Source organism: Nansenia antarctica (assembly GCF_963989245.1).
Source record: "Nansenia antarctica genome assembly, chromosome: 12".
NCBI classification, from domain to species: Eukaryota; Metazoa; Chordata; class Actinopteri; order Argentiniformes; family Microstomatidae; genus Nansenia; species Nansenia antarctica.
In genome coordinates, this window is record NC_137682.1 from 5,585,747 (window position 1) to 5,600,895 (window position 15,149).

The window sequence follows — 15,149 nt, forward strand, 5'->3', positions numbered from 1 at the left end:
TCAAATAAATGCAATAGCCTATAGGCAACAATGAAATATATTCCTGCATATTTCACCTTTAATTATTGGTAAAGGGTGCTTTAGAAATACATAATTAAATGCCTCCACTTTTCCTTTAAAAACAATTAAGGGATTTTATGTGCTGAATGAAGTTGAAACCTGTTAAAAAACGTTTTCTCTTCAAATGATATATTAACAAACAAATGAAGGCTGCATATAGCTAGCTAACTGATGAACGGTATAGCACAAGTGAAACACTCTTCTATCGCAGGACACTCACATCAACAACACAAATCTCACTGGCAAATGAAAAGGTTTCACAGAAAACACATTAGAAATGATTGTACATTCAATTGTCACTGCTAACTGTCTATTTGTGTGTTTCAATTAATAAAGATAACGCATCTTCAATAAATCACATCACCCATTTCAATGGCAGGTAAAAGAAAAAGTGATTCCAAGTCTCCCCAGATTAATAGGTTTTTTCACTCTCGCTTGCCACCTGTTCCAAACCAAATATTTTCAGACACACACTTCGAACAAACGAGATTAGATTGAGATGCGTCCACACCATAAACTTTATGTGAAGGAAGTTGCGAAAAATAGCGTCACTTTTATTGCACTTCTCCAGTAAGGCAATTGACACATGGCGTTTTTATACACAGTGAAAACCAGAGTGTGATTTATTTGGTTGTTAATGGGGTTAAACATTTGAGCGTTGAACTTTGCAGATCTGATTATTATCACACATATTGAGTACATATAATGGTCTGCATTATGAAGGCATAAACAAACTACATATCATCAGCTGAATTTGTGTAAACGACAGCACACTGTCAAATGCATTTCAGTTTTAATTTCAGAACAGTGTCTGTCTACACCCTGAAAGACGATTCAAACAATAATCAGTAGTGGCCAGAACAAAGACCAACAGAGATTTAAAATGTATCAAATGATATAGACAAAATGCACTATACCACAAGAACCTAATAGGATTGAGACTTGGTTGATATGTACGCAGGTACCTCTGTGGTTGTGTGTGTGTGTGTGTGTGTGTGTGTGTGTGTGTGTGTGTGTGTGTGTGTGTTTGTGTCAGAGGGCTGGGGTTCTGAGTAGCTGAATTAAGTTCTTAAGGTCCTGGACCTTCAGGTGGTTGTGTGTGTGTGTGGTTGTGTGTGTGTGTGTGTGTTTGTGTCAGAGGGCTGGGGTTCTGAGTAGCTGAATTAAGTTCTTAATGTCCTGGACCTTCAGTGTAAACTCCTGCAAGCGTGTTGACAGGTACTCTACTGAGGCTGGGCTCTCCAGAGCCTCCCGCACCACCGGACACACCTCTGATAACCTGCAACACACAAACACACTACAGTTAGGGGCGCTTAGGTGGCGTAGCGGGTTAAGCGTTGACCATGTAACCGCAGGGTCCCCGGTTCGAATTCCGGCCGGGGACATATCCTGCATGTCATCCCTCCTCTCTCTGTCACCCATCCTTCCTGTCTAAATCTCTACTGTATCCGTCAATAAAATGAAAAATAGGAGTGGGACTGCCCCACTCAGAAAAAAATACTTAAAAAAAAAAAAAAAAAACTACAGTTACATAACATACATTTACAGTGCCCTGCGTAAGAAATAGGACAGTAGCATCTTCTTTTGGCTCTACACTCCAAAAGTTTGGATGAAATCAAACAATTAATATGAAGTTAAAGAAGAGATACAGTACGTAGCTTTTATTTGAGGGCATTATTTGTGTCCACACCAAGAAATATATTTAGAAATGACAACACTTGTTATACATAGTAAGTATATTTCGGGGCACCAAAATTAATAGGACAATTTGCTTTGACAGGTGTTTTTGGTCAAGTGTACTCTGTCACATAATTTCTGCAGATATAAGAGAGTTTACAATGTATTCATTCTAGGCTTTGCGGTCTTCTATTAGTATCTGTCCACATAAGGACAAAAGGTGTCAATTAAGAAACATAGCCAAAACTTTAGGCTTGCAAAAAGCAACAGTTTGGAACAACTATAAACGAGCCAATGTCCTCATGAACTGACATTCAAAATGGAGGGGTGTCGGGGCGCTTAGGTGGCGTAGTAGCGGACTAACCGCAGGGTTCCCGGTTCGATTCCGGCCACGGACATATCCTGCATGTCATCCCTTCTCTCTCTCTCACCCATCCTTCCTGTCAAATCTCTACTGTCTCTATCACAATAAAAAAGAAAAATATGAGTGGGACTGCCCCACTCAGAAAAAATAACTTAATAACTAAAAGAATGGAGGAGCCAAAAAGCCAGATTCTATCCCTCAAAGGACACCAATACCCCCCCTGAAAGGCCCACCTGTTTTATGGTGAACAAAAAAGTTTTGAATGGCAACCAACTTCCTCTTCAATATTAGCCTCTAGACATCCATTAGAATTGAGTTTTGAGGAATAATGATAGCTGGAATTCCCCTTCAGTCTATAGGACACGGAAGCCAATTGTTGAGCACAATATGACAGCGTATATACAGGAATCTTGAGGTTAATTTCAATACCTTTCTAAGACTTTTTAAAGACCTTGTCAATATTTTTCCAGACCTCACCGCCACTTCGAGCTGTAACCGTTTACATCAGTGAACCTTTTAACTTAACAGCTAACTTTTCAAGACACCGCGGATACCCTGTAAGACTAGCCAGTACATGGCGTGGTGGGCAGCAGGTCTCCCCACTCCCCTGCTCCGCCCCCCCCCCACTGTGTAAAGGTTTTGTCTGAGCTCCGGTTCACCCCTGGGTTTATGTTGCAGGAGATGTATACATTATTCAGCCTGCCAGTACAATAGACCTCCGATTAACTTCACAGCTGCCATGCAGCAGATAGGTAGACCTCAACCCCAAATTATACATGAGAGGGAAGGGGAGAGCCAGGAGAGGTGATTTAAAGGGGCAACATTAAATAGAAACATATGACATGGTTGGGATGTGTCATACTAAGATGTTAAGAATGGCCACCATGGGCAGCACAAGGGGCTAGAGGGTTGATTATTGGTTAACTACTTTGTTTTACAATTGTATGGATGATATGGATGTTTTACAATTGGATGGTTAAATAAGTTTGTGACATTTGTTTATATTTAAAAGTTTGCCACGAAGCACATCTTTCAATTGACACGTTACCTCACTATCTGAGTGGATCAAGACCATATACAGTGCCCTCCATAAGTATTGGGAAAAGGAAAATACTTTTAGTGCCCTGAAATAGTATGTTTAACAAATGTTGTCATTTCTAAATGGTGAAACCAATCAAAATGAAAACAACAATGGATTAAAGCTGAAGAAGAATCTCTGCTTTGACCTCATATTAATTGTTTGATTTTGGAGTATAGAGCCTTCTATACTCTATACAATATTGGCTTAAAACAGCTTAAAACAGCACCCCAGCTATAAATCAGAGCTTAAATGGCCGTTCTTCTGCTCCTCTCTCTAGGCTGTGTTGATCAGTTAGGGATCAGGTGGAATGTTTCCCAGGACCTGTGTGTGTGTGTGTGTGTGTGTGTGTGTGTCTGTGTGTGTGTGTGTATGTATGTGGATCACGGATCTGGAGAGGGGCAATCAGGTGCAGATAAGTCCGAGAGGCGTCTGTGTGTACACAGACGGGAGCAGCACGGAACTGTCCGCATAGCGCCTGCTGGGCTCATGCCTATGTGTATGTGTGTGTGTGTGTATGTGTGTGTGTGTGTGTGTGTGTGTATGTGTGTATGTGTGTGTGTGCCTGCTGGGCTCATGCCTTGCACCGACCTGGGGAAGTGGCACATGCGCGCGCAATGCGCATACACACACACACATACGCGCACACATACGCCCGCCCGCACGCACACACACACACACACACACACACACACACACACACACACACACACACACACACACATATACACATACGCGCACACACATACACACATACACACACACACTAGGGCTGCACGATTAATCGATTTTAAATCGAAATCGCGATTTGAAATGATGCGATTAGCTAATCGCAAAGCCTGCGATTTGCCTGCGTTTTTTTTTTTTTTTGCTATTTAGCAGACGCTTTTAATCCAAAGCGATTTACAATTACGAATTACAGGGACATTCCCCCTGGAGTAACTGAGGGCTAAGTGCCTTACTCAAGGGCACACTAGTAGTGGTGTGGTTTCAGGAGGGATTTGAACTCACACAACCTTCCGATCACAAGTCCAACTCACTAGACCACCACTACCCGTATGGGATACGTCATACAGCGCGTCGGATTCAACGTCAATGAACGTCAACGTCAATGAACGTCAACAATGAACGTCAACAATGAACGTGAACGTCAATGAACGTCAACGTCAATGAACGCACACCAACAACATCGCACGTGAAACGCCCACGTTTCGGTAGCTAGCAAAAAAATATACACTTGTTGAGAGAAACAAAATGGTGTTGCTGTTTAAAAAACCCATAAATAAATATGTTGTCCCAATTCATATCTTTTAAGTTCTCATCCTTGCATTAGAATTAGAGCAGTTAATAGTTTGATGATATCATGTGGTAATGCTCTCTGAAAATAGGTGATAGATAGATTCATCCAATCACCTGCCAAGTATTTTTTGAAAGTACCTGCCCTTTTCCAAACAGCTTCCAATTAAGCTTTCCTAGATGGTTGTGTGAAACAAACCACCTGAGTCAGGTTAGTAATGCTCCATCACATGTTTTAATCTGAAGCTTGATTTTAAAGCAACCCAACTTTAAAGCAACCCAATGTAAGTTTAGTTCTTTCACTCGTAGCTCGGGCTGTGGGGGTGCTAGAGGAGGGAGCCTCTAAGTCCCCTGAAGACGTACAAACAAACTGCACGTTGATACGACCTTCCTAGCCGGAGACATGGCCACACTTTACAAAAACTTCCTTTTTTTCTTCTTTTTTTTTTTGCTATTTAAAAAAATAATAATTGCAAATTAATCGCAATCGCGATATCTGTCCAAATAATCGCAATTCGATTTTTTTCCCCAAATCGTGCAGCCCTAACACACACACACACACACACACACACACACACACACACATACACACACATACACACACATACACCCGCGCACACATACATACATACACACACACACACTCACACTCACACACACACACATATACACATATACACACATACACAGACACAGACACAGACACAGACACACACACAGACACACACACACGCGCCATCTGGCACAGGGTAAACACACCCATACCACACAAAGATGTACGCGTACACGCAGCCTCATTTGTCAAACGTGAGCAGAACTGAATCATTTTGCGGGTAAATCATTTGTATGTGCAGTTACACAAACATTTCAAAGTTCCAGCACATTCTCTTGTTGTAGCAAGAGAATTTGACACAAAGTTTCCATTTGGGTTGTTATTATTATAGCTTCATCACAATGCCGAGCCCAAGCGGCTGTTAGAGGTCTGTTTCGACTGAAGAACAGCTTCTACCACAGGGCCGTCCAGGCCCTGAACACAGCAAAGACCTAAGTTCTGGGCCCTGGACAGTCTGGACGGATTGTATGGCAGCTGCTGGACTGAAAAAATCAGGTGTAGTGCTGAGGCACAAACATGTACATTTCAAGCCTGCAAACTGTGACACTTTAAATAACGTGAAACAATACTATTGTGCAATATGACAACCCTAGTCGTCTATCTGTACAGTATAGTACAGTGGATTGTGTACATAGCCTTTATTTATGTAAACCAGCTCCTTCCCTTCTTGCGATTTTTTTAAAAGTGTTTTTTTTTTCCCTTTCCTAACACCAGGGGAGCCACCCCTCCTAAATTTCGTTGTTTGGTACCTGTACTGTAGCAATGACAATAAAGTCATTCATTCATTCATTCATTCATTCATACTTGTCTTTTCGTGACGTTAGAATTATAAGGTTCTATCTACATTTTTGTCAAAATATTTTTCAAATGTTGACATTTTTGAGTTAGTAATTAATAAAATACAAAGGTTCCATCTCACAAAACATAATGGAATGTAAAAACTTTGACGCTCAATATCTCTGAACTACCCTAAACGGAGATAGAACCTTATCATTCTAAACGGAGATAGAACCGTATCATTCTAAACGGAGATAGAAGCTTATCATTCTAAACGGAGATAGAACCTTATCATTCTAAACGGAGATAGAACCTTATCATTCTAAACGGAGATAGAACCTTATCATTCTAAACGGAGATAGAACCTTATCATTCTAAACGGAGATAGAACCTTATCATTCTAAACGGAGATAGAACCTTATCATTCTAAACTCACGACTTGTCTTTTGCGTATCTTCTAACTTCCGACCAACGTCTTTACAGAGTGAATGGAGCATGTACTGTATAAGGTGCCTGCATAGTCCTAATTCACACTATCCGCAAAATACGTTTTCCACATTTTGTTGTGTTTCAACCTGACTTTAAAATAGGTTTAAGATAGATTTATCTATAGATTATTTTATTGATGAATTGATTAGCCTAAATTATTAATTTACAAAAAACAACAACAAACAACAGCAATAATATTGATATACCTTTTCCAAAACACATTAAAGTGTGGGTAGTTGTTATGCCATCATTCAATGGTCACATACTTTATTTTATGACTTCAAATTAATAATATGACATAGTTAATCATGACACAATCATTTGATTAATGCCTGTAAATACTGTGTGAGTGTGGATGACTACAATACAGGTAAGGGTGAGTACATGGAATTATCAATTTCTTCCTTCTTTTTCTTCATCTGTTTTAATGTACTTTATTGTTTTTATAAGAATAGAACACCAGTCAGTCGGCAGTTTTTGTGTTTTCTGATATGACAAATCATTTATCATGACATGAATGTGATCTATGTCTGGTTAAATGCTGAAAGAATCAAACTGATCATCAGTTGGAGGTGCTGCACTTTTGGATAGCGTAGTAAAACACACATTACAGATTACTTGAGGATGTGTGTAGGATGAATGTTGATAAACTGGCCTGCACATGGCCATTGTTTACTGTTTACTATAAACAATGAGTATAGAGCATGACACTTCCGGACATAGTTGCGTTGCGATTACAGCAATGTTTGGGGAATTTCCATGTGTATATATATAAAACACACAATAATAATAATACAACAACTCGTCGATCATAAATATGAAAATCGGCAAATTTACATAATCGGAATAATCGTTGCAGCCGTACTTAGCCGTACCTAGCTGCCTGTACTGCTCCCTGATTGGCCCTAACGAGGTCAATGCTCTCAAGCTGTTGCTGTACAGTCCACAACAGCACTGGCATACAGGTAAAACACACACTGAGACACACTCACACAACCACAGACACACCTTGTTCCAATGAAGGGCCAGAGGAGGCATGGTAAGCGGGATGCAGAGATGGAGCACTTACATGTAGAGGAGAACCACCGCAATCAGGGTCCACTCGTGGGTTTTGTGAATGATGTTGGTGTTGGTGAACCTGCCATAAATCAAAAAAACTCAATGAGATTGTTGCAATTGTGTCCAACAACAGCAGCTGTATTTTATTGTATTTTTTAAGTCAATAAAAATAGCTTTTTAAGATCATAAATATGAATAACAAAAGATTTCTAATCCGTATTCTTTCGTTGTGAGTTTTTGTCTTGCCCTTCCATAGACGACTAAGAAACAGCATTTGATTTAAGGGCAACAATATGTTGGCTGTTTTCCCGGCTTCCTTTGAAAGAGGCTTTGGTATAACAAACCACTGCAGACAAATTATGACCATCATCAGGACAGTAATTATTACTCCAGCCATAAAAAAAAAGAGGAAATGAAATTAACATGAAATTTGAACTATTTGTCCTTTAGCTACATTAATGACCATAAGCACCAATCATATCTGAGAAACCATAAAAAAGAACAGCCCTGGGTGTTTATTTGACAGTTCTTTGTTTCAACATGAGGCATGTGCCATTTTAGCTAGCCTCTATAGCTACAAAAGAATTCCTGGAAACAGGCTTCTCAACAGAGGTGTGACTCAAGTGCCTTGCTATTAAATCAGAGCTACAAGAAGTAAAAAGCACTGCCAACCACTACTTCCTGTTGATAAGCACCTATCAGCCAATCACAGCCCATTTTTACTACCTACAACAGGAACAAGTTCACATCTGGCAGTTTGGAACAGCAATGTCAGGTTTAAACTGCCGAAAAAGTTCACTCAGATCATTGAAGCCTGTAAATCATCCTATATCAATAACCATACATGCTTTTACTACCAGGAAAAATAGCTCAAAGTATCAGCACATCCAGATTTGGATGTTTGGGTCTTTACAGCCCAATGTTCTAATATCAAAATGGCTGTGATAGGGCTGTTACGATTATTCGACGTCGTCGACGTCATCGACTACGTCAATACGTCGGTTAGCGTAATATGCGTCGGTTAGTCGTAAATAAACAAAATGGCGTTTTTTTTTTTTTTTTTTTTTTTTAAACCTTTATTTTACCAGGCGAGACAATTAAGTGTATGAGTGAAAAATGGATAGCTACTAGCTAATGTTACACAAGCAATGTATCTCACCACAGTTCGTATGTCTTGTCTTCTGGTGTTAGTAACGTTAGCTATGTAGCTGGCTAGCTACGGTAGCCTATTGTCATTGTGGTGCGAGCACCTACTGTACGTTATCTAGCTCGTAGCTCGCATGCTACGTTAGCATAAATTTAGCTAATCATAACATAGCAGCGAGAGTAACAATAGCTAGCTATGTGTTGTGGTGATGGACAGACTTCTAAATGGCCATGTTGGCATTCAAGTTGGCTAAACATAGCAGTGAGGTGGAGACAAATACGTTTTTTTTTTTTTTTTTTTTTTTTACAGTACAAAAATTATCGTTAGACTTATCGATAAATTAGTCGTTAGACTAATCGAATAATCGATAAAATGATCGCTAGATTAATCGTTAGAAAAATAGTCGTTTGGGACAGCTCTAGGCTGTGACAATATGATTACCTTGTAATCACCACAAGTTATAGTTTTTTGGGGAGAGTGCCCTTTGATTCAACATCATTTCTTTATAGATACCAGGCAGAGTACAGCTGAGGAACCAGGGCTTTGAAATAAAGCATTACATGAGTTTCTCACCCATGATAATACATTGGTAGTGGGAAGTGTGTGGAATGTCAGAGGCTGTGTTGGAGACTCACCTGAACGTCCTGACGAGGTTGTTGAGGTCACTGGAGACGTCAATCATGGTGAGACGAAGGGGGCCGACAATGTCCCTCAGACTGCAGCAAACAGAGACATGGAAAACAAAACAAAAAACTTTTTTTTGTCTTCTTGGAACTCTATATTTAATACTACTTGAATATGGAATCAAACAATTACTATGTGGTCAAAGTAGATATAACTCTTTTTTTTCTACAATGCTGAATGCTGCTGTTTAAATTGTTTTAACTTTAAACCAGTTGGTCGCTGAGTACTGCAGAGTACTGTTTTTGTTGCTTGAATAAAGGCTGGCAGTCTTTAATAGCCAACTGTTGTTGTGGACTATATACTGGGGAAGTATTTGTTATTATTCAGGAGTAAAACAATAAATACAAATATCGGATTGATATCGGTATCGCCGATACCTGAAGCCCAGGTAACGGTATCGGTAGTGAAAAAATGGGATCGGGACATCCCTAGTATTTATACAAACACACACCTTCTGGTGAGCTTCTCCACTGTTATGCGTTTCTGGATGAGGTTCTGGGCATGGGAGTCAATCAACGGGAGAAGTCGGTCCTTACCACCATGGTCCTGGAGTGTTACGGTAAGGGACAGAGAGGATGAGGGAAAAGAGTATGGAAGAAAAGAGAGGAGAAATCAAAACATGTCTCAACAGGAAAGCTGAGCTGATCCAAGTAAGTGCAGCATCATCATCGTGTATCAAAAAAACATCTCTAACATGCTTACAAACAGCGCCCCTACATGGACAACGGCAGTTACTTCAAGCTCTCTCGCCAACACACCCACCTCCTCTGTGTCTCCTCCATCCTGCTTTCCTTCACCTGGGATAACACACCTCCCTTCGTAGAACTCCCTCACCCTCAGCCCCAACTCCTTCGTCTCCCTACACAGGGTGATGTAGTCTGGGGCCGGGGCCAAAGGTCTCCCTAGAGTCGGCGTCTCCCTCTCCCTCTCCTCCACCGCCACAATGTCCTCCAGATCATCTTCATCCAACTCCTCCTCCTCCTCCTTGTCTTCAATGTTCAGTGGCGTGTGAGAGACATGCTCTGGGCCATATAGGAACGTCAAAGTCTCTTTAGTCCTCCATTCATTTAGGGTGCATCTAAGACCCTCCAGCAGGCTCAGTCGGAGGGTGCCAGGTCTTGCAGGGATGAGACCCTGGAGCCCCACTGCCCCTCTCCTGCTCATGCCCACCTGAGTGATGTTGAGGCCAGGAGGCTGGGTGGGCTGGGTGGGCTGGGTAGGCTGGGTGGGCTGGGTGGGTTGGGTAGGCTGGGTGGGCTGGGTGGGCTGGGTAGGCTGGGTGGGTTGGGTAGGCTGGGTGGGCTGGGTGGGCTGGGTAGGCTGGGTGGGCTGGGTGGGCTGGGTAGGCTGGGTGGGCTGGGTGGGCTGGGTGGGCTGTTCTGGGACAGCATTCACCAGTGAAGTGATGATTGGAGCTGGTTGGTCTCCTGCTTGTTTTGTACTGCCTTGTTTTGAGGTTGGATCCCCACCATGTACAGACAAGGTCACTGTGGCTGTCTTCTTCCTGTTTTCTATTGCAGTGCAGTGGTTCAGCAGGTCTCCTGCCTCTTCCATAGACTGTCCCTCAGGTGAACCTCTCTCTTCCAGGGGAGGACGCTGCTGCACGCTGGGAACGTTTGTGCCTGGTGTTGTGTGGTGTTGGTGGCTATTAGCGTCCACGTTCCTCTGTGTTTGGGATATCTGGGATTCTTCTGTGTTCTTCTCTTTATTCTGTTCTCTCTTATCATTCTCCCTGTTTCTTACTTCCATCTCCCTCCTCCTCTCCTCAAAATCAGTCGTTTGTACTTGCTGGGGGGACTCCTCTGTGTCCTTCTCTGTCTCCTCCCTCTCCCTCTCTTGTTCCCTTCTTCCCTTTTCCTTGTCTGTGTGTTTTGGCGGCAGCTGACCCCAGTGCACCCTCGCTCCTCCTGGTCGTTGGGAGACCACGCTGGAGACAAAGTCCTGCTCCTGCTCTGAATCACTGCTGTCACTGTGGCTGAGGCCTGGGGTAGGGGGACGTCTGGCGCCCCCGGGGGCCACAAGGTCCAGCAGGAGAGGGTTCTCTACGTCCTCTTCTCTGAGGCGCCTGTTTGCCAGCCTCACCTCCTCACCCGAGCTACCTCTGAACAGAGGGAGGGGGAGAAATGTCGTGACGTTAGAATTATAAGGTTCTATCTCCATTTTAGTCAAAATTTCGTTTTTTACATAATCTGATCCATTAGGTGTTTATTAATATCTGTGTGGTGTTATTTTAAAAATGTTGACATTTTTGAGTTAGTAATTCATAAAATACAAAGGTTCCATCTCACAAAACATAATGGAATGTAAAAACTTTGACGCTCAATATCTCTGAACTGCCCTAAACGGAGATAGAACCTTATCATTCTAAGCTCACGGTATGTCAGTGTATCTATCAAATAATCAATCATCCCGCCATACAAGCCATTCATAATTCACTAATCTCTTTCTATAGACACTTACAACAGCGGAGTAGAGCCCATGAGTAGACTATACAAGCCGTCTGTCCAACATTCAACCAATTCATCCATCTATTCTAGATTGAATGTCTGTATGAAAAAAACATACAAGTAAATGCAAAATGTACTACATACCCATCTCCTTTCTTCATTAAAGTCACATCTGGAGTCCTGTCAATTAAAGCAGAAAGATAAACAACGCAACCATTTCAGTCATATACTGAACCTATAAAAGAAACAAACTGCACCTCCTCAACACAATTTGAGGTTAAACCACCGGCCTCTTAGATGAAAGGGTGCACAGATAGCCTACCTCTCCCTCTCCCTCAGCCACAGGGCGCTTTTCGATATCTGCAGCTCAAAGGATTTGGAGGCTCTGTAGCAGAAGTTACTGCAGTAGCACTTGATCAGAAAAGAAAATGACATCATTTTAGTATACAGTACTTCTAGGGGTGCAAACTGGTCATGGTCCAAAAAGGTGACACTTTTTTTTTTTGCCCGAAAACAAGACCTATTGAGCAAGTATTGGTATTAGATTTGTTGATTCGTTCGATTACATTCGTTGATTCTTTTCATTAGCAATGCTGGGTGATCTGTTCTGTTGCATATAGAACTTGTAAGTTAGCCAACTCTATCAATTTCTTGATTCATTTCCATTGCTTCTCAACACAATACTAGATAAAATAGCTTAAATAACAGAATAAACTCACACACTTACTTACACTCAAAAGTGTCAAGGTTCAAGCTTATTTGCATAGCCTACATACTGAGATATATGACACACACATACACTTCTCACAGGTGGGCCACACACACACACACACACACACACACACACACACACACGCGCACACACACACACACACACACACACACACACACACACACACACACACACACACACACGGGGGGGGGGGGGGGGGGGGAGACAAAATATCGATGACTACATGCAGAACTTGATTCTGTATTATACTGTGGACTTACCTTGCGCTCTGTAATATCATAGACTTTATTCGTCTTCATTGAAATTGAGTATTGTTGAGTGGGGACCTATGAAACAACAACAGTGAAATACTTGTGAAATGGAAATAAATGATGTACATTTATGATTAGTTACATGTGGAGAGGTGAAAAAATCCTAGAAACGATTGAGGCATAAGATCACTTCCCTAGATATCTAAGAAGACACGGTCTCACCTTGCCCAGTTTATTTGGACAGATAGGATAGCCGCAGAGTTTCATGATGGATCTCTCCTCAACCGTGTCTTTGTAATTGGCAGCAGTGATAAAGCGTGCCTATGGAGGAGATGAACAAAAACACATACAAATGACATGACATTACAAAGGATCTTATACCTCACACTGGTGACACAACGATTGACAATCTTCGACACAAACTATACGGATGGAAAAGAGGGCACTTATTAGGAGTTGTACTAACACAATCAAGTAAGAAGTCCTCCGCCACACTGTCCTCCAAGAGACGCTCCACAACCTGCAGAGCTCTCTTCTCCAGATCCAAGTTATCTCTTAGGTTCTCACTCAGGGCCTCTCTCCTGGGAGGGGAGGAACAGGGTTAGACACTAGTATGTAATGTGCATATGAGACACACGAGAAGCATAATACAACTCAATCTCAAACATGTATTTGTCAAATATGTGTCAATTGCACTTCCAGATATTTGATACTTCCAGTAATAAAGAGACCAGTGGATGGTTATTTCATCTTAGTTGCTAGCCCCAATTCGTGACCAAAGGTTCTACTTTTTACATTTGGAAGTTAGCCGTCAATTGTCATTTATAAGTACCTACTGATAACGAATGAAATCAGTTTGGGATTTTTGGAATGCCAATAGCTGTGTAGAAATAGACGATCCATGCAATTACAGTTGGGTTAGTGCCTGTGCTACTGCCTACCAATTTGTGACTAGATGTCAAAATCCAAATGTAAAAAGTAGCACGGTCTATTCGAAAATTGTGGCTGCTCAATTGCAAGCAAGTGTGATAATACCTTTGTGCTGCCAGTGCAGCAGTCTGTGATTTGAGAGTCTTGCCATCTGAAAAATGAAGTTATTAGGTATTAACCCAGGAGGACAGTAACCAAACATTGCAATTAAGTTAACCTTGCTGTCAAGTAATCCCTGGGCTCTTGGGAACTATGGTTGCCATAACTTGCCAATAATAAACAAATGTGCATATAGGTAAGTATAAGTATCGTCAGCAGGCAAATGTGGTGGTGGCTAGCTGGATAGAATCCTCCTCTATGTAAGGCCTGCTATGCTGGACAGATAAGAGTCGGAGTCTTTTTTGAATCTTCTGCCCCTCAGCACTACGTCTCCTAAAGACACCCGCTTTCCCCTCTACTGAGTCCCTAAGAACTTCTATTGCCCCCCTTGTACTGTTTCTCTGTTCCTCCAGTATAAAAAATAATAATATATATATGTTTTAGTAGAAGGTGATAGAAGAAGGTTTTTCCTTCTATCAATGGCCCCGGGCCTGAGCTGGATTACTCTTCCTGCTACGACTGGTGGATTGATGATTCACTTGCTTAGTATTCAAAAGTATTGATCGTAAGTCGCTTTGGAATAAGGCGTCTGCTAAATGCCAAAAATGTAAATGTGTAAATGCACTGTTATTCTGTTGTTGAAGGTACGCTCTAAAGTGACGGTTAGGTGATAGAAGCCACACACACAAGCATATCTTGCTTGTCTAACTAGATCAGCTAGCTCAGTTTACATGTGTTCCTTAGAACCCACAGAGACTCAGCAGTGTTTTCCAAAACATAAGTTTGATCATAACATAAATACATAATCATATCTAACCTTTCCTTCCCGGCTTAGAGGAGCGACCACTCAGTTTCCCCTGTTCCTTCTCCTCCATGCTGATCCAATGTTTTTCTCAACTCTGACCGATGACGTATCACATCTACGGCGAGTCGCTCGGGCCAATCCCTTCAAACCCACTTCCGAAACCCACGCGACTGTCTCTGATAAGTGACATGTAAGTAGCAACATTTTTTTTATTATTCAACACAATTAATTACATGCATTAACACTCTAATTCAAGGCCATTAGAGGTACGCATGTAGAGCCTGGTTAGTTAGAAGGAAATACTTACAATTCGTGTTATTATTGCCATGCAAGTCATGCAACTCACGAGTGTCATCGTCCCCTGTTCCTAACCTACATTCATAACGAGCTATAATAAACAAAGGACATCGAGGTCCACACGGACCACAGTACATCCAATTGCCAAGTCACCTTCTTGATATCGTGATACTCAGTTGCAGACTGACCGCAATTCTTTGGGGGGTGGAGGTTATCTGACAGCGTCATGCTTTTGTTGTCAATTGTATGATAGCCTATTCATATGCAAATGGGAATTTGATGGCAGCTACTAGATTGTAATCAAGTGCAATACTGAAATACAACTGTGAACATTTCAAACCTG

At 41.7% G+C, this 15,149-nt stretch overlaps 1 protein-coding gene across 1 annotated transcript; it reads right to left on the reverse strand.

Moving 5' to 3' along the window:
* Positions 1-704: 704 nt before the first annotated feature.
* On the reverse strand, positions 705-14,579 carry rpap2 (RNA polymerase II associated protein 2; the record flags this gene model as incomplete). The annotated part of the gene is made up of 12 exons (XM_080543190.1): positions 705-1,339; positions 7,424-7,492; positions 9,196-9,276; positions 9,696-9,790; positions 10,007-11,345; positions 11,836-11,871; positions 12,014-12,102; positions 12,685-12,750; positions 12,898-12,996; positions 13,142-13,256; positions 13,711-13,756; positions 14,522-14,579. The coding sequence occupies 12 exons, from the start codon at positions 14,577-14,579 to the stop codon at positions 1,195-1,197; spliced, it is 2,238 nt and encodes a 745-aa protein (XP_080399316.1). The 3' UTR covers positions 705-1,194.
* Positions 14,580-15,149: the final 570 nt, after the last annotated feature.